Here is a 20,712-nt window from a genome sequence, read left to right on the forward strand (position 1 = left end):
CTCCGACTACGGAACGCCGCGGAGTCCAGAGGAGCCGTCGGACAGCTACGCTGCGGAGCCACGTGACAGGAAGAAGGTTGCGGGAAGGCGGAAGGCGTGTGTCTGCGTGGAGGCCGGGTTAACCTGAACCCGGCAAAAAGGCTCGTGGAGTCGGAGACCCAGAGCCGCCAAGATGAAGGTGAAAATGCTGAGCCGGAACCCTGACAACTATATCCGCGAAACCAAGCTGGACATTCAAAGAGGTGAGACGAGCTGGTTCCGAGGAAGGAGCGCCTTCCCGGACTCCTTGGGTCTGCGAGCTTTGGAGCAGTGGCGAGCGCCTGGGAGGCTAGGTCCACACTGGGCTGTTAGGGAACTGAGCTGCAGACGACTTCTCTTCAAGTTCTTTGTAAGAATTTTCATCTCGTTGTGGAGTAGTTACGTCTAGGAAAAGTGCTTCCCGTTTTCTACTTCCGCCAGCTCTTCTCTGCTGCGTTCAGGTTTCTAGCGGTTGGAAAGTGGAGTTTGAGCCAAACTCATTGAGTCAAGCACTCAAGACTTGTTAAAAACTTAGCCGCGCTTTGGACACTTTACCACTTCAGATTATCTGCCTCTGAGTGAGGAAAGGAAAAAAAAATATGAGAAGAGATTTAAAGGAGTCAGTTTTCTCGTAACTACTCTTGAGAGTTTGAGGAGAGAAGTTAGCGAGTTTTATTTATCTTTACCGCTGTTTCCTGTTAGCGTGCTGACCCTCTATGAATACGTTTTTGGTAACATAAATGACAGGAGACCGATCTTGTATAAGCAGACCATTCTAACCGAGGCACGGAAAAGAAGTATCATGTCTTTAGAGTGAATGAGAGGTAACTAGAAGTTATCTGTGTGTGTGTGTGTGTGTGTGTGTGTGTGTGTGTGTGTGCGCGCGCGTGTGAGCATTACTAAGATGTGGTATATGGTCCCCGCTCCCAAGGTGCTTTTAGCAAGATAATATTTCTTAAATGCAAAATCGATTTGTCACTTGGATTTGATATTATTTGAACCTTGTTAGTTCTTCACCACTTTCCCCAATCAGGGCTTTGCTGCTAGGTGACTTACTTTACCCTTGCCAACATGGGCGCATTTCAGGCTGTCTCTTGGAGCTGTACCTATGGGAAGTTTTCTATTGTTGTTGTTGTTGGAGGGTTTCTCTGTAGACCAGGCTGGCCTCGAACTCACAGAGATCGACCTGCCTCTGCCTCCCGAGTGCTGGGATTAAAGGTGTGCGCCACCACGCCCGGCTCGGGAAGCTTTTCTTTAACCACGACCCTGCATTCCAGAACCCTCTTCTGTGTTTGCAGTACATATTACTGGATTTCTGTCAGTGATTATCACATTGTCTCATGATTACATGTTTAGACAGTGACTCACATAAGTAGCCACTTCATAAGTGTCTGAATAAATGAATTAATGAATTAGTGGGTGACGGCCTGGACACAGACTCTCCTGCTAAAAGATACAGCCATTTTTGTTATTAACATCTTTTTTCTCCAATATCTCCCTATTTTTATTTTATAATAGAAATATTCATATCAAAATGGAAAAATAGAATTGTTGGAGTGCTGTAAAGTATAAAATATGAAACACATTTGTTACCTTTTTATTTTTTATTTTTCTAAGACAGGGCTCCTCTGTGTAGCTTTGGCTGTCTTGGACTTGCTTTGTAGACCAGGCTGGCCTTGAACTCACAGAGATCTGCCTGCCTCTGCCTCTCCCCCATCCCCCAATGCTGGGATTAAAGGCGTGTACCATCACGCCTGGCTGACTACTTTTTATTTTTATTTACTGTTCTTTCCTTGTGAATTTTGTGCAGTGTTTAAATATTGGGGTAAGTACTGTGAACCTTTATTTTTAATATATCCTTGATATGCCGGGCGTGGTGGTGCACGCCTTTAATCCCAGCACTCGGGAGGCAGAGGCAGGCGGATTGCTGTGAGTTCGAGGCCAGCCTGGTCTACAAAGTGAGTCCTGGATGGCCAAGGCTACACAGAGAAACCCTGTCTCGAAAAACAAAAAAAAACCAAGCAAACAATATATATATATATCCTTGATAATTCTGATATGGCTGGTTAATATATAAGAGAGCCTTACACAAATACATGTAGTTTTATGAGTTTTACACTGTGGTACCCAGTGCATATCATGTCTGGCAGGTGCTACATTAGAGTTAGTCCTTTGTCCTTGACTAGATGAATGAAGATAGAGGCTGATATGATGCTTGCGATTTAGAAGCTGTTGAGAGCCTATTTTTAAAGGGGTGAGTGAAATTTGGGTAGATTTAGATGAAAATTAAGTGTAGATAGAAGGGGTGTTGTATAGAAGGAAAGTGCAAGGTAGTTTTAGGTAACAGGTAGTAAGCCTGTTTGAGCTGAGCTTCAGGAGGTACCTGAAGCTGACGAAACAGTGGGACCAAGTTATAGAAGACCAGAAAGGGGTTTGAACTTAGTTCTGTGCCTCTACAAATAGATATTTAGACGATCCATCACCATATGGGGATACAATTAGAACACCAGTGCATTTCCTATCTTAAAAAACAGATTGAACCAGGCTTGGTGGTTCAAGCCTGAACTTACAACCCCATTTCAGCATGTGCTGGGTAACCTGGGAAGAGGAGGGTTGACAAGGGGGTGTAAACGATTTTATTTGTCTGTTTCAGTTGTTGTCTGGGAGGCTCACTGCCTCCTTCAGCTAAACTGGAAGCTTCTAGTCTCCATACAATCTAACCTAGGCCTAGAAGTTTTCAGCCTCTGAGACTTGCTGCTTAATAAGCTCACCCTTACTTGTTCTTTCTGAGCTCTGGGCTGGCTGGTTCAACTCAGCTTAAACTCCTCTCCCAGCTGACTTATTCAATCTGGCTTCTCTCTCGGCCTCTGAGTTGCTCTGCTTGGCCTCCAGGGATCTTTTTGAATCTTCTGGCTCTTTCTCATTCTCTGGCTCATTCAGTTTTCACCTGAGCTTGCTCTCTCACTCTGCAACTGCCTCTCTATTACTCTCCTGGTAAAGCTGCCTCCTGTCTACATTGCCCCTTAAGTGGCTTCCCTTTCCTCTCTTTTCTTGTGAGAGTTGGGCGCATCCTATTCTGTCAAATCATTCTCTGATTTGTCAGTTTCCTGCCACTCAATAGACATAACTTTCAAACATGGGTTCTTCCTTCTGCAGACAGTCTTTACCTTCTTTTGCGGTGATTAAAGGCATGTATCCCCACGCCTGGACCTAAGCTTTTCTTTACTTGATACTTGCTCTATACCAGGCTGGCCTTGAACTCAGATCTGTTCACCTCTGCCTCCTGGATTAAAGCCGGATCACTTTGGATTTGATCTCTTACCAGAGCAGCTATGTTCTAAATTAAGATTTCTCTACAAGGGAGGACTTGTTTCTACCTTTAGAATAGCATAGCATATTATGGTTTACATTTATTGTGGGGTATAATAATTTTTAGAAGGAAGGGAAAGACTAAAAATATTTGTTCTTGCAGAAGTACTTTGACTGTATTATGGCAAAGTTCTTGGAAGAACCTAACTATGAATTAAGTATTTCTGAAATTGTCAAACTTTTCTGTAGTTGTGAATATTAACTAACATGTTTTCTTTTAACTTTTTCTTTTTTCTTTTTTTTTTACCTCAAGTATATATAATTTTTGATTGGCAAAATAAATTTATCATGATTTCTGTTTTATGTTCTGTGCCTTTTATTATTTATTTATTTTTGTTTTTCGAACAGGGTTTCTCTGTGTAGCCTTGGCTGTCCTGGACTCGCTTTGTAGACCAGGCTGAGCCTCGAACTCACAGCGATCCACTTGCCTCTGCCTCCCGAGTGCCAGAATTAAAGGCGTGCGCCACCACTGCCCCACTACTTTTTTTTTTTAACATATACATTTATATTATTACACATACAATAAACTACCTACAGCAAAAAGAACCATGACACAATCAGGAATTATATAAATGTTACATTCTTAGTATTTTGGCTATTTGTATTTGGCAGCCTTGAAGAAAACATCTTTCCTATCATGGTGTGTCTAAAATTCTTAATGTGAATCAATATCTATCATATCTCATCATTATCAACTTAAAACATCTATCTAGACCTAAAAACATCTTAATCCCTAAACAACTAAGCTTAATTGTAAAACTAAACTCTCTGGTCTTCAACTCTATCAGAGACTTGATTCTTTTTTAACTTTTAAGAGAAAATAAAGTATATAATCTGTTCCAAGTCCTTTCCCCCATTTGTTTATTTGTATTTGAGACAGGGTGTTCCTGTAACCCTTTCTACCTGGAGTTTTCTCTAGAGTCCAGGCTGGCCTCGAACTCCTAGAGATCTACTTGCCTTTGCCTCTGGAGCATTGAGATAAAAGGTATGTAGCACCATTTTCAGCTTTTCCAAGTCTGTTTTAATGATAAACGAGGAAATGACTTTAAAAAAATCTTACGCTGTTCAGAGTTTCTTTTGAAAATATATGCTTAGAAATGTGTTCACTATTTAAAAATTCTTAATACTGAACATGTAGTTTATAATGATGGGTTTTGTCTATAAGAAAATATTTGGAAACAGCATGACTTACCTTCTTTCAACTATTAATATATCAGTTAATTGTAGGAACAGCTGTTGACACATCAGAGTAGATAGAATATTTCTAAACACACTTCAAAAATAGCTTTTGCCAACCTGATGGATATGGCCAAAAAGTAAATGTACTAACTAAATATTGCCAGCTCTAGAGAATCACCACAGAAAAATGTGCCAGCAAGAGTTTGGTTGCTATATGCCAGCATCCCATTAACATGGCACTGTGGGAAATCAGTGAGTCTTTGTCCACTAAAAGCAGATGTTGAAACACACATTTGGAGGCCTTGAATTTTTCTCTCAGGAAGCTTAATTAGAAACAAAATTTTAGTGAAAATTAAGCATCTTTAATACACACTTGTACAAAATAGACCAGCTCAAAAGACATGTTGCAGTGAGACACACAATCTAAAGGGTTGAAGGCTGCTGCCGGAGCCTTTAAATGATTTTGAGTATGAGAATGCTTGATCTGATGGCTGTTTAAGCTGCTGCCAGATCAAATAGGGGTGCTATCCTAGCAGTGCAGGCATGCGGTGACAGGGGCTAGCGCTGAGGTAGTGGACACATGGAGGAAAGGAGGGGTGACTGAGAGAGGATGAGTGTCTGCGTGGGGGGGCTGGAGACTCTGGAACATGGGGCCCAGAAATGACGAGGTTTAGCTTTATTGCATGTTGGATTTGCTGTGCTGTTAGTAGGGAGCCGGGACACAGAGCAGCAGGGTGAAGGCAAAGAGTATTTACTGTACACACTGCATTTGGCCAGACATGGACTTAGAATGAGACCGCGTGTTTGGCAGACTAATTTAGAACATGGCTTATGGGCCTCTCCGTGCCTCAGTTTCACCAACTCTAGGGTGGGAGACAGTAACAGGTGTAACATGTAGGGTACTGTGGAAGTTATATGAGTTAAGAAGGTATTCGGAGTCATGTCCGGAATCCTGTGAACTCTACGTCAGTGCTTTTCGAGTAAGTAAGCAGCTATAAAGTGCACAATGATGGTGGCTGTATTGTGTAGTTCAAATCACAATGTTGTGTGTCTGTCATTGCAGTGTTTAGTACCATGCAGCAGCTAGCACAAGCAGCATAGAGTTTAGTTGAACAAAAGTTCACTATTATACTTTGCTTTGCTCTAGACACCGTGCTAGGGACAGAGTACAAATGAACAGTGTGTTGGAACCCCTACCTGTGAAAGGCCACGGCCTAGCTGGCTGTGGTAGGGTGTATACAAGGAAAGCTGTGTGTGTGTGTGTTTTGAGACAGGGTTTTTCTGTGTAGCCTTGGCTGTCCTGGACTAGCCCAGGCTGGCCTCGAACTCACAGCAATCCATTTGCCTCTGCCTCCCGAGTGTGTGTGTGTGTGTGTGTATGCCTATATAGTCTGCTTGTCCATTATTTTCCCATAATTTTGAAAAGGTTTGTAGGTGGCTGGTGTACTTAGGCAGAAAACAATATTCCTAATTAAAGGCCTGTTGAGTAATAGGTTACATGGTGAACTGGGGCTTTCCACAGGAAATGGTAAGTGTGTTTAATGTTATTAAGAGATATTATTCTTATTCCAGTTCCAAGAAACTTTGATCCTACCCTACATCCTTTTGAAGTCCCACGAGAATATGTAAGAGCTTTAAATGCTACCAAATTGGAACGAGTGTTTGCAAAGCCATTCCTTGCTTCCCTGGATGGTCACCGTGATGGAGTCAATTGCCTTGCAAAGCATCCAAAGAGCCTGGCCACTGTCCTTTCTGGGGCATGCGATGGGGAGGCAAGTGTCACTGTATCTTACTATTCCTCAGACTAACACTCTATTACAAGCCACTTTCCTTTTGACTACTCTGTATGACTTCAGTTTAATTCTTTTGTTTGTTTGTTTGCTTGTGTGTTTGTTTTTCGAGACAAGGTTTCTCTGTGTAGCCTTGTCTGTCCTGGACTCGCTTTGCAGACCAGGCTGGCCTCGAACTCACAGCGATCTGCCTGCCTCTGCCTCCCAAGTGCTGGGATTGAAGGCTTCAGTTTAATTCTTAAACCTAAATCTGAAGTAATATTTAGCAGTTTTTCATCTAATCTTAAAATGGTATCAGTTCAGTGGTGTAAGGTTCAATCCTTCAATACATACATTTATCATGTTTATAATAAAGGTATTTGAATTTTTTGCAGGAGTTGTTATTGATGGTTGAACACTTAATTTCCTATCTGTAAGGGAAAAAGACTTTCGAATCAACTTAGCATACCTGACAGATTGCATTTTCTGCTTGTTGATACATTTATCCATATGCAGTATATTATTATAATCCAAAGGATTTTGGTTTTAGTGCCAGGTAGAGTGATTCACAGCCTTTTCAATGTAGGATTTCTAAAATATTTTACATTTAGAGTTCACTGAAATTTTCTGTTTTATCATAGGTTAAAATTTGGAATCTGACTAAACGAAAATGTATCCGAACAATACAAGCACATGAAGGTTTTGTTCGAGGAATATGCACTCGCTTTTGTGGGACTTCTTTTTTTACTGTAAGTGTGCTGTTGGCTCATGAAGTCTCTTCAACATGCACAGGAAAGATCTAATTGCATAAATTATTTTCAAGTTCATTTATTTGTTTCAAGGGCCTTTGGAGCTCATGAGTACAAAAGAGTTTATTAGCTCTTGAAGAGTCCAGGCTTTCTTTAAGCAGTCCAGCCTTACTCATATTTCCTGTTTTTGCCTTTTTATAAATAAGCACTTAGCGCTGTTGAACTGCTGTCTGACCCTGAGCGGTGTGGTTGGTGTGAATTAAGGCGGTGATGGAATGACGATGTGACTTTCTGTGGGAAATGTTTAGCACTCAGATGAACAGTGTGTGCGTTGTCAGGAAGGAGTCACTGGAAAATATGTGCATAGGGAAAGAATAAGTACATAGCGTGTCTGCCATTGTAGCCATTTTTGAGTATATGATTTGGTGACATTCCGTATGTTTGTATCAGTGTGCTGCCGTCGTCATCCACTTTCAGAACTTAGCTGCCTTGCTACTGTGTTCATTCAGCACTGGCTCCCATGTCCCCTCTCAGCCCACAGTAACAACCGCTCTGCTTTCTGTTGCTCTGGATTTGACTGTTCTAGGTGCCCCACATAAATAGAGTCATATGATTTTTGTATGTGTAATTGCCTAACTCTAGCATGGTGAAGTCAAGGCTATCTGTGATGTAGCATATGTTATGATTTTTTTGAGGTTACATAATATTAGCAGTGATGTATATATGTCACTTTTTTTTTTTACCCATTCATTTATCAACAAACCATCAGTTTGTTTTTACCCTTTTGCTATTATAAGTCATGCTGTTATGATCATTGATGTATAAATACTAGTTCAAGTTCATTGATGGTTTTAAAACATGTGAATAACAGATTTCCTGCTGTGCTTTGAGATGATTGCTTTGAAAGAAATGAATGCTCAGCTTGTAGGCAATTCTCATTGTTTGCATAAGCAATAGTTGGGGGCTTCCTGGTAAATACAACCTACAAAAAGTAGTGGTCAGATTGAATAATATTTTGTGGCTTGATGCGCCCATCAGATGACTGAGAGCTACACTGGATGATTCCTGCTGTGGAAAAGGAGATGTCAGCAGGTGCCAGCATGTGTAGGGGAGGGACAAGGGTCTGCTGTGATGTCCTGGACTGATACAGGTTATCTGAGTAAAGCTGACTGTCCTTTATAGATGAAATCCTAGGACTTAGAAGAACTGTCAGAACTTAGAGAAGTGATGATTGAGATCACAGCATGACGTGGGTGTGAGGAAATACAAAGATGCAGTGGAAGCAGCAGTCAGAATGTCTCTCTTTAACTGGGAAACCATGTAGCCATAGAGCATGGGCGTGCATGACACGGTGATCATACTGTGTGTGGTAGAAGGAACTGGGTGGTGCCGGTCAGCTGTGCCAGCTGAGGCCTCTGTTCCTCAGGATGTGTGAATGGATACAGCAATGCTATCCCAGCCAGAGTAGTTACAATGGGTTATTTCCTTTTATGGAGCTGGGGATCAAACAGCATTGTGCATGCTACACAAGGCCCTGTCACTAAACCTCATTCTCAACCTTACTGTTGGAGGTTTTTTTGGGGGGGGTGGGCAGGTGTAGTTTGCTTTTTTTCTTTTAAGCATTCAAAATGAATAAAATCTTCTATAAAGTATTTAAGTGTCCACCAACAAATAAGAAGATAAAGAGAATTTGGTGTATCGATGTAGTAGAAAACTATTCAAGCGTAGGAAAAAGGGGAAATCCTGTCTTTCGCAGCAGTGTATCTAGATGGATGTGATGCTCTGTGATATAAGCCAGCCATAAGAAGACATTACAGCTCCTCACTTCTGCATAGGCTACAAAATAAAAGGTCGAGTGTTTCTTAGTCCTAGGTTGGGAGTTACAGGAGAGAGACTGAGAAGATGTTGCTCTGAGAATAGAAACTTTGAGATAGGCAGAAGAAGTAAGTGCATGTAATATGTTAATAGAAATTACATTTTATTTATTTTTTGAAATTACATTTTAAATTAAAACCAGGAATAGGGTACATTTTGAACATCACTGATACAAAAAAGAAAAAAAAAGAAAAAAAAACCCAGAACATTCTAAAATCCCAGATCTTTTGAGCCATCAGTATGATGCCAAAGTGGAGACTATAAAACTGCTTCATACACAAGTATTAAAAATAATAGGTGGCGGTGGTGGCGCACGCCTTTAATCCCAGCACTTGGGAGGCAGAGGCGGGTGGATCACTGTGAGCTCTAGGCCAGCCTGGTCTACTAAGCCAGTCCAGGACAATCAGGGTGACACAGAGAAACCCTGTCTCGAAAAACCAAAAGAAATATAAATAAATAAATAAATAAATAAACAAACATTAGGATTTTATCTTCAAGTCAGGGGTCTAAAGCTTGACCCAACAGTCTCCTTCTCAAAGGGCTCATAGGTACCTGTGGTTAAGCGCTCCAAAATCTAGAACACTTCTGGTTCCAAGTTCTTCAGAGAAGGCTGCTAACTGTTGTGTGGTGCCGCATACATGGCTGTTTGTGTTATTAATCACAGGCCACATTATGTTATATAGTCTAGGTTGAGTTTTTAGTTCACTTGTCTCAAACAATGCTGTCAACCATCCAGTTTTTGACTCTCTTTGATATGGGCTGAGGTGACACCAGTAATCACCATATGTTTTCATACCTCTGTAAGCTTAGCACGTAAAAAGATTATCTCTTGTGATGCTGGCTTCTCCAGAGGTCTGCGGTTCAATTGGAAAACTACAAACTTAATAGTTTCTGGAGTGTGTGACAGGCAGAGAAGGACTTTGTCTACTTTAAGATTACATAAAAATGCCTTCTCACAAGTATTTTCATGCTCCCCCCCCCCTTTTTTTTGCATTTAAAATGATCTGAAATTCATTGTATATGGCATCAGATTGGCTCAAACATATTTTGTCCATCTTTATGTGTGTGGTGTATTTGTATGTGTATTTGTATGAATTAGCATGTCCTCAGTATCAACCTCACATACTAAGAGTCTTCCTCAGAAACTCTGACTAAAGGGCCAAAGTCACCAGTGAGCTGCCATGCCCACACAGCGTTCGCATGGGCTCTCGGAGGGATTGGTCTTCTCGTTTGCAGAGTTTTGTTTTGAGGCAGGGTCTCATGTGGATTGGCTTGCCTGAAATTCACTCTGTAGACCCGGCTGGCCTCAAACTCACAGAGATCCACCTGCCTCTGCCTCCTGAGAACTAGGATTTAAAATTGTGTGCCACCACAGAGATCTAAAAACAAAATCTATTTTATGCCTGTGTGTATGCCTCTAGTATATGTAAATGGATCACATGCATGCAGGTGAAGCCAGAAGCATCCGATCCTCTGTGTTAGAGGCAGCTGGGAGCGCCCTGGTGTGGGTGCTGGAAGCGCACACCTGGACCTCTGCCAGAGCAGCAAGAGTTCTTAACCTGAGTTGCCTCTCAAGCCATACTTCCTGTTTCAATAGGGTAGTGAGTTATCCTGCAGCTTGCCGTGGAGCCGGGATTAGCCTTGAACTTAACCATCCTCCTGCCTTAATCTCCTGAGTGCTGGGATTATAGGTGTGTGCCACCATGCCAGGCTCAAAACTTTCTGAATGGCTATTCATATATTCCAGTATATCCATTTTATTGTAATACATTTCCTTTCTGATTTGAAGTACTATCCTTATGTGACCTAACTTTGATCTGTTCTTATCCCTTTGCTTTGCTCATGCTGTTTTTTTTTTATTTTGTATGCTTTATATAATTATTAGAAGTCTTTGCTATGATAAAGTAGTAGAAAATAAATGCATCAATAAATGTGAAAATGAAAGGATGGTTGGTATATGTGTTAGTATTTGAAACAAGATACTTGCAGCTTGATATATGTGATTACAGCTATTGATCATTAAAATCATCATAAAATAACTGTATCTAGGTTGGTGATGACAAAACTGTGAAGCAATGGAAAATGGATGGACCAGGCTATGGAGAAGAAGAGGAACCTTTGCATACAATATTAGGAAAGGTATAAAATACACATTGATTGATGCTTAGCCTATCGAAATTATTTTATCTTCTTTTGTAATTACTTCTAATAATTGGCCTGCTAAAACAATGTAAAATTAACATTTTATGTAATTAAAGTTTTTTGAAGCTGAAGACTATGAACAGCTCTTTGGTGCTAATTGTAGTAGAGTTTGATTTCTCTTTAGCTAACACTGGCCATATTAGACATTACAAGTCATACAGTATTGCTTAAAGAAAGGCCATGAAAGAAACTGTTAAGATAAATGTTAGGAAAACAATGGCTTAGTGTCTCTCTGGTTTATATGATCATAGATCTTATACAAAGCTCAGAATTTCTCAAAGAAACATGGAGTAGTGTTTGCGTCTTATCTAACCTTACACTTGGCATTGCTCTCCAAGTCAGCTGGGTTCAGGTTCAGCCCAAGTGTGCTCTAGACCAGTCGGCTCACACAGGTTTTGTGTAATGAAAGCTGATATTCTTACACTAAGCACACAGGATTCTGAAGTTAGGCTTAAGCCTCAAATATATGCATTTTAAAAGCTACCACTTTGTTTCATTATTCAGTATTAGTGTATATTTAGGTGCTGCAGCAGGTTTCAACAAGTTCAGAATATTCTTATAGGGAGATGGCAGTAGGATATGTGTACAAGATGGAACAGCTTCCAGGTGGTAACAAGTTAGTAATTCCAAAACCAAAATTGATTTCATTTTTATAAACTGTCTTAGCATTTTATGATACTATTTTGCCCTAATTTAATGAAAGGCTTCAGAGAATGTCTTTCGACAGGAGATACCCTGATCAGTATGGTGGGTTTTCCAAGGTGATGCTGCCCTGTTACGTTCTGGGTGTGCCAGCCAGCCCTGTGACTTCCCCACGTGTAGGAGACTCAGTAGCACAGTGTGTGGCAAAGAGTAGTGGGAGAAGAGGAAAGAATTTTCTTTGTAGCAAGGATTTCTTTTTTAAAAACTTTTCTAAATGTGCTGATTTAAAGGAGTGGTGTGCGTCTGTAACGCCTTGTTTGCTTTTAAAGACAGTGTACACTGGCATTGATCACCACTGGAAAGACCCCGTCTTTGCCACGTGCGGACAGCAAGTGGACATTTGGGATGAACAAAGAACCAACCCTATATGCTCAATGAACTGGGGATTCGACAGTATAAATAGTGTTAAGTTTAACCCTATTGAGGTAATGTTCTTTTTAAAAATATGTTCTGCTTATTGTTTAACATGACATGTTAGCTCTGTTTTAGGAAACGCTTTCTATATCTTAATGGTTTTCTAGCATTTGCTGAGTTTTCCGGGACATTTTTGGGCTCTGTGAAGTCTTACCTGCTCATCAGAGTAGACTCCAAATACATACTTGTCTCTTTTTGGTTTTGGTTGTGAGACGGGTCTTAGGTGGCACGGACTGGTCTTCAACTTGTGACCCTTTTGCCCTAGCCTCAGATTAGCTTTGCTTTCACATGCTTTCCACATTCGTGTTTCATCAGATTGTCCTGTTGTTCTTTGAGGAAGATGTTCCTTTTTTTTAACCCTCTTGGAGGTCACAAGAATGAGCATTGATCATGCTGGTCCATATTTAAGTCATACTGCTGCCATGCTTCATAGTACTGTGCATGGCCCGTCTTGGACTGCGGGATAGGTACAGTTAGAGGCTTTGAGGTTTTTTTGGCTCTGCAGTTTTGAGTTTCTTCCTAGTTTCTTCCTGGTGTAAGTGCTGACTAGGAGATCAGCTATTGCATGCTACCTGTGTGTGCGTGAACTCAGGAAGAGAGGCTGACCTGGAGGCTAATGCGCCCTTGGACTGCAGAGCTTTCTCAGACCATTCTCTGAATGCATAACACTAATTGCCCTCGTTGTCCAGAAGGTAGTCAAGATGCTTTTTCTTTCATTTCAGGGTTAATAGGAAGTTTCCATGTAAATTTCTGTCAGACAGAACTCTGAAATGCAGAATTCATGCCCCCAGGGAGGGAGGAAAGGTTAGGCCAAAGAGCAGAGTGTAATGATTACTCATGTGACTGCTCTACAGTGTGGACTGGCTTGAAGTGTCGCCAAGGGGCAAGCAGACAAGGCTACCCTAGCATGTGCCTGTGTACACTTCTGCATAAGGCTACGCTCAGGGCTAGCAGGGATGCCGGTGTATCCCTGTGTGTTATAAAGTCTTACAGGAGTACAGGCAGACCCTCTTACTGTGCTGTCTGCAGCTGCTTTATACCACAGTGGAAAACCTGAACATTGCTCTGGGAAGCACATGGCCCATAAAACCTGAAATTCTTTCTTTCTGACTTTTTATGGAAAAAATTTTCTAATCCCTAGTCTAGGATTTCTGTCTGAGCTGTGCACTCGTCCCTTGTTCACTGGTTGTGGAAGTGAGGTCTGGCCTTAGTGGTCAGCCAGCTTTGAAGCCTGCCTTACCCAAGTCATAATTCTCTGTATTTGTTTATTTACTTTTAAAGGAGATTGATCATATCTCTGATTGTACTCCATTGCTGTAGTGTGCTGTAAATTGTGATGATATAAGTGAACATTTTAAGAAAGTGTTATGTACATCCAGGACAGCAATTTATCATAGACAAAAGTAAACACAGACAGATAGTAATTTCTATTTTTTGAAGGGACAAATATTTTACTTTCTTTGATGAACATGTCAAAAGAGCTGATGGCCAATTGTAAAATCATGACTACAGGTCATGGCCTAGCGACCATGTTTTTTTTTTAATTAATTTATTAATTTATTCATATTATATCTAGATTGTTAGCTCTTCCCTTGTTTCTTCCTATTCCTCCCTCCCTCCCACGTCCCCCCTTCTCCCCTCCCCTATGTCTGTGATTGAGGGAGACCTCCTCCCCCTATATATGCTCTTAGAGTATCGAGTCTCTTCTTGGTAACTTGCTATCTTTCCTCTGAGTGCCGCAAGGCCTCCCCATCCAGGGAATGTGGTCAGAAAAGACGACCATGTTTTTTAAACTTGCCTATTTAATAGCTCTGTTTGTGCACTGGCTTTTTTTTTTTTTTTTTTTTAATTTTAAGAATTGACTTAGTGATAAAGCAAATGATGTGGAATCTCTTACCCTGTATTAATGGAGAGGGCGGGGCAGATTGCTGTGAACAGATAGGCTGTAGTTATTTCCTCTGTCCATTAATAATTAATTTTCTGTTAAAATATTGAAGCCTAAAATTCTGGTTAAGCCAGAAGTTATTACCAAGGATTGCCACATCTTGCAGTGTGAAAGTTTACATTCAGTCCAGGTGGAACTTTGGCTATGTTCAGATCAAAGTCTTTGTTTTAGAAATTGTCCTTGGTCTTACACAAAATGGCATTATGAAAGGCCATGAAAGGTTAAGAGGTTAAGGGGCAACTAAGGGAGGTCACAGAAGTGGCACTTGAGACAAGCTTTGAAAAGAAGGGAGCCCATATCATGGTTGTACCATCTGTTTGACACTTTATTTAAACTGTGCGCACACAGTAGGAGTAAGCTGTCCACAAAGCTGTTTGCTAAACAGCTCTTCCCGCTCTGCTTGCGATAGGAAGTAGCACTAGGCAGAAGCCACGAGTTGTGGTTCCTGGACCCAAGAATAAGGAAGAATAGTGTTACGGAGAGTGGGATCAGGAGTTGGAGAAATGGCCAAGTGCGTAAGAGTGCCTGCTGCATGAAGTGCACTCTGAAATTGGGTCTCCAGCACCCGTGTAGCAGCTGAGCATGTGTGTGCCTGTGATCTGTTGGGGTGGAGAGAGGGTGCCAGGGATGTTCTTCTGGCCAAAATGGTGAACTTCAGGGTCAGTGAGGCACTGTTCAGAAAATAAGAGCAGGTAGGGGGACTGAAGAAATAACTTAGTGGCTAAGAGTACTTGATGTTCTTGTAGAAGACCTGGGTTGGTGCCCAGCACCCAAATGATGGCTCACAGCCGTCTATAATCTCAGTTCCAAGGCTTCCAACGCCCTCTTCTAAGTCCAGGGACACCAGGCGTGCATGTGGTACACAAGCATACATGCCAACAAAAGTCATTCACATAAAATAAGTGAATTCTAAAGATTTTATAGCTGTGAAATGGAGGGCTTAAGAGATGCGGAGATGGCTCAGTTGGTAAGTGCACTTGCCAGGGTGTCACCATCCTGAAGCCTGAGTTTGATTCCTGCACTCCGTATGTCAGAAGGAGAGAACTCAGGCCTGTGAAGCTGCTTCCTGGTGCCCACCCCCTGGAGGGCACATGTATGCACGGAATAAATAGTGTGGAGTTGACTTCTCTACGCAGTACAGGAAAGTCCACCCGACACGTACAGCCAGCACACACACAGGTGGGTCAGGGCTCTATCGGATGATAGCTCATTTTCACTAAACACCAAGGGCTGTCATAGTGCTTTGTGTGGTTAAAACCGACTAAGCAAGGTTTGGTGGTACATGCCTATAATCCTAGCAGTTAGAGACTTAAGACAGGAGTGTCACAAGTTTGAGGCCATCCTGGACAACATAGTGAGCTAGAGACTCCTGTCAAAGAAGGAAAGGAAAGGAGGGAAGGACAGACAGACCAGGAGATGGCTTGGGGTAAAGTGCCCACTGAGCAAGCGTGAGGACTTGAGTTTGGATCTCCAGCATTCATGTAAAAGCTGGGTCGCTAGTGCATGTCTGAACCCGGGGCTGTGGAGAGCTGAGATAGGCAGAGCCCCGAACTTGCTGCCAGCCAGTGCAGGCAAATCGGTGATCTTCAGTGAGAGACCCTGTTAGAAAGAATAAGGCAGAGAGCTTTAGAGGACGCCCTCCTCCATTGCCCTCTCATCTCCACACGCACCTTCACTCACACGTTCATGCACAGCAGAGTGTGCGTGTGAGCCATACATGCATGTATATATACACACATGTGCACACATGGTTGGACAAAGGACAGGCCAAGTTTATATAGCATTCATGAGCAAAAGAAAACGTTTAACTTGTAATAAAGCGGGAAATGTGAGTGTTTAAGAAATATTGTCATATGGAGCACCCAGTTGTAGCAGAGGGAACAGTCTCATAGGACAGTGTATACTTCTAACAATAACTAGCCTCGTGTCAAAAGTCATAAAACTGTTCTGCTTTTGGTTCACTAATACCACTCTTGAATTTTTAAAGAAGAGTTTAAATGTCTGAAAATACTTAGTGAAGTGTAATTTATGATGGTCAAAAGCAGTCGCTAAGGCTTAAGTGGAAGAGCAGGTAAGTAGAATGTGTTCTGCTGTAAACAGACACGCTGTTTTCACCGCTGCCTAAACTACACTGAGAACACTTGACTCAGCTGAGAGTATGAGTGATGTATTATATTCTCAGAAAATGGATTAAATGTTACAGCTTGAGGGTTTAACATACATACTAAAGATGATTAAATAATTTGTGCTTTTGAATAGACACTGTTTGCTTCCAGCCTGGCTTTTAATTGATGTTTGTTACACTTATTTTTAGACTTTTCTCTTGGGAAGTTGTGCTTCTGATAGGAACATAGTTCTGTACGATATGCGACAAGCTACTCCTTTGAAAAAGGTGGGTTTCGGTCTTGTCTTTGTTTTATAGAGGTTCTGTATATCAAGTGACTGAAAAATGAAGCCAGTATTGCACACCAGTACTGCACACCAGTATTGCACAGGGCTGTTTTTTCACAGAGCTGCCGTCTACCCCAAAATGGTGGTGATAACAGTCAGTTCTCCATTGATATTAGACTCTTTGTGACTTCATAATCCTAGTATATTTTAGGCAGCTAAGAAGGTCTAGCTAACTTGAAAATTTTAAAATAAAAGATATGTCATTGCATTGCTTTGTATGTGCTAATTGGGAGAGGGCACTTGATTATCATATGACATGTCCATTTATTCAAATTAATTTTAGAACTCATTCATATAATTAGCCATTTTTTTAAAAATTGTTTATACAGTATTCTCCCTGCAGGCCAGAAGAGGGCACCAGATCACATTATAGATGGTTGTGAGCCACCATGTGGTTGCTGGGAATTGAACTCAGGGCCTTTGGAAGGGCAGCCAGTGCTCTTAACCTCTGAGCCATATCTCCAGCCCCATAATGAGCCATTTTAATTATATGCTGATGCTGGTTTAACTCTTTGCTTAGACATGCACTGTCTTGTTGATGAAAGGCTTCTCTGTCGACTCTCACTATGGTCACTTCAGGGTATCAAAGCTAATACATCCTTATACTGACTTGCCAAGAGAGAGAAATACTGTTTGCGTACAGAATGGACTACCATTTTAAGCAGAGGAGTATGAAGTTGGTATCAGGCATTAGTAGTGTTGTTTAGGTTTGGAGTCCTAGCATTTGCTAGGTGAAGGCAGGAGAATAGGAGTTCAAGGTCATAGTTGAAGCACTGAGTCCTAGCCCAGCCTGGGCTTTATAAGACCTGTCAACGAATAAGAGAGAAGCAAAACAGTTTGTAATGTATTGATAAATTCAGAAATATCGAAAGTAGGAAGAATGAGATTAGTATTTTGATTATTCGTTGAAAGTACCAATGTCGTAATTCATTCACATGCTATGGGAACTTCGCTGTCTGTTCTTCTGTAAAATGGTGGTATTAATCAGTTCTTTGCAGTGTATTTATAGAAATGAGGTATGATACACATCAGCATTTAGCAGAATGCTGACATGAAGTTCTACCTTACTAAATAATAGTCTTTGGCAAGTACACATGTCTACACCCACAGTCTGCTTTCGGTGGAGCTCCATTAGCTGTGACTGGAAGAGAGTGACTGTAGCTTGGCACTCAGTGCACTCGGAAGCTGAGCCCAACCTTCATGCGTCTGTCTGTTTGAGACAATGAGACAGGGCTTAATTGTAGTCTGCCACCACATAGGAACGGACACTGCTACTTTATCTTGATTTTGATTGTTGCTAGTTACTTATTTTCAAGATAGAGTCTCAAAAGGTTCTGGTTGTCCTGGAACTCGCTCTGTAGACCAGGCTAGCCTGAAACTCACAGAGAGCCTCCTGCCTCAGCAGTGTGAGTAAAGGCAGGAGCCGCCACACCCAACTTTATTAATACTATTCTAATCCTCTAGGCTACTGTTCTTTATCTTTTTTATTTATGGTAGTTCTCCTCCTCCCCAAGAAAGTACAGTTTTGAAAATATGAAAGGAGCAAATTAGTGGGAAAGTACCTGAAGCTAAGCTTTGTACAGTAAATACGTAGATTTTTTTTTCCTTCCTCTTCACCCAATACCACTCCCATTGCATTGAGAAACACTAGAAGCTGCCAGTCATCAGAGGTCTCCTTTCAAATTTTGCTTTCCGTGTTAAACATTTCTTCTTAACATTACCCCTGAGCAGCTCGCCATTAATTTTATACCTAGCTTATTATGTCATAATGTCTTACTTTATTATTTATATCTTTAGAAAAAAATTTAATCTCTGCCTCACTTTCTGAAGAGGGGCTACATGTTAAACATTGTCCTGTTGTTGTCCTTATACGTGATTCTCAGGACACAATCCTTTGACTTCTTTTCCCACTGCTCTGAATTGTATCCTATGCATTAAAAGTTATTTGCTAAATCAGAGAAAAAAGTAGAAAATGTAGTCACTTCGTATGTGTTGATTTCGTGGTAGTGGAAAATACATCCTTCCTTTCTCAGGTTATCCTGGACATGAGAACTAATACGATCTGCTGGAACCCAATGGAAGCTTTCAATTTCACTGCAGCAAATGAGGACTATAAGTAAGTGTCTCCACTCAGAGGAAGGACAGCAGGCTACCAAGAAGAGACTCGATACCCTATGAGCATATACAGGGGGGGGAGGACCCCCTCAGTCACAGGCATAGGGGAGGGGAATGGGGAGGAAGCGGGACGGAGGCAGGAATGGGAGAATACAAGGGATGGGCTAACAACTGAGATGTAATTTGAATAAATTAATAATAAAAAAAGGAGAAAAAAAATAAGTAAGTGTCTCCCCTTTTAGAAACTTACCCTAACAAAAATGGCCCTGTCACATTGCCTTGTTAATATAGTATGTTTCACTTCATAAGTACACTTTCATATGTGAGTTGAAAGCTGTTACTTGTTTTGCTAAAAGTAATTTTCCAAATTGGAGAAGAGATTTTTAAGAAAAATATTTTCTCAGATTTTAGACTAACTTAGACAAAGAATAGCAAACTAATGTCTGTAGGTAAATGCTGTTTGCACAGTTCATGAGTGTGGCCATGCTTGTTTGCTTATGTACTGGTATGGCCGCTTTTGTGTTGTAGTGCCTGGGTGGATAGTCACAGTAAAGGCTCATAGCTCACTTGAACAAACAGAAGAGAGTGGAGGATCTCTTATGTAGGCCATTGAGATAATGATGAGACAGCAGGTGTGAGAGTGAGTATCTTTTTCCCTAGCACTCTAGAGGGCGAGGCAGGAGGATTGAACCCAGGATAACATGATACATTCAAGGCCAGCTTGGGTTTTATAGGAAGACAGTGTCTCAGAACAAACAAACCGTATTTTCTTTACAAGTATTTGTGACTCCTCAAGTAGGTGATGCTCATGCAGTCAAACTGTTTGCTGTCATTGTTAAAGCAAGCAGAAAGTGACAGTTCAATTTTTAGCTTAATATTTGCATATATTTTCTGTGCCTGTAAATTGGCTTAGCAGAGTTATTTTGAACTGTGTGAGATTTTAGGGTACCTTTTGTAATGCTTTATTACTGTTGTTAACATTGAACATGGCTCTCTCATTTCATCTGTTTACTGTTGTCATCAGGTAAGATGTATAATCAGAGAAATTAATCTAGTGAAAATTATATACAGTCTTAATACATTTTATTATTAATCAACCAATCAATTAATTTGGTTTTTCAAGCCAACCCTTGGCTGACCTGTATCTCCTTTTGTAGACCAGGTGGCCTCAAACTCACAGAGGTCCTCCTGCCTCTGCCCCCCGAGTACTGGGATTAAAGATGTGACCCTCCAACTGTTCAGCTGCTTTTTGTTATTACTTAAGTACATTCTTAATACACTTTTTGAGAAGGTAAAAACTTGTTGGTGGATTTGACTATAACTGCAAGCTTTTCTACCCACACCCTAGTTCCGGAAGTAACAGCCCTGAGACTTTATTGTTTATGAGTAAATGTCTAGACCATAAGCTTTGGCTCGTTTCCCAACCAGCTCATAACCTTTTTACCCATTTATTCTAGTCTATGTGTGCCACATGGCTGGTTACCACTCTTCAGTTTCATGTGTCCAACTTCCTCAGAGTCTAGGGTGAATCTGTCCTCTGACTCCATCCCAGAGTCCATCTCTCTCTGCTGGAACTCCCACCTCCTATTTCCTGCCTCAGCTAATTGGCCATCAGCTTCTTGTTGACTGGTGATGCTTCCACACAGTACACAGGGGATTCTATTCTCTCTACATTTGACCGTTAGATTTCCTGTATTTAAAATTCGTCCCCCAGGGGCAGGAGAGATAGCTGAGCAGTTTAGAGTTGTTGTTACTCCTGCAGAGGAGTACCCCTGTTCTGTTCCCACCACCCACACTGGGCAGCTCCCAGTTCCAGGGATCTGATGCCCTCTTCTGGCTGCTGAAGGCACCTGCACATATGTAGTGTACATATAAGGAAGCACGCGTCCAAACACATCAATAAAAAATACATTTTTCACTGTGT

General features: G+C 41.3%; 1 protein-coding gene across 1 annotated transcript in view; it reads left to right on the top strand.

Moving 5' to 3' along the window:
• The first annotated feature begins 54 nt into the window (after nt 1-54).
• The window catches only part of Dcaf13 (DDB1 and CUL4 associated factor 13), a 31,642-nt gene continuing 10,984 nt past the window's right edge, over nt 55-20,712 (top strand). Inside the window, exons 1-7 of the mRNA XM_051159501.1 lie at nt 55-242; nt 6,139-6,338; nt 6,977-7,084; nt 11,009-11,098; nt 12,133-12,288; nt 16,537-16,614; nt 18,707-18,789. Of these exons, the coding sequence (XP_051015458.1) occupies nt 173-242; nt 6,139-6,338; nt 6,977-7,084; nt 11,009-11,098; nt 12,133-12,288; nt 16,537-16,614; nt 18,707-18,789 (785 nt within the window). The 5' untranslated portion in view covers nt 55-172. The remainder of the gene's footprint in view (nt 243-6,138; nt 6,339-6,976; nt 7,085-11,008; nt 11,099-12,132; nt 12,289-16,536; nt 16,615-18,706; nt 18,790-20,712) is intronic.

Source organism: Acomys russatus, chromosome 17, assembly GCF_903995435.1.
Source record: "Acomys russatus chromosome 17, mAcoRus1.1, whole genome shotgun sequence".
NCBI lineage: Eukaryota > Metazoa > Chordata > Mammalia > Rodentia > Muridae > Acomys > Acomys russatus.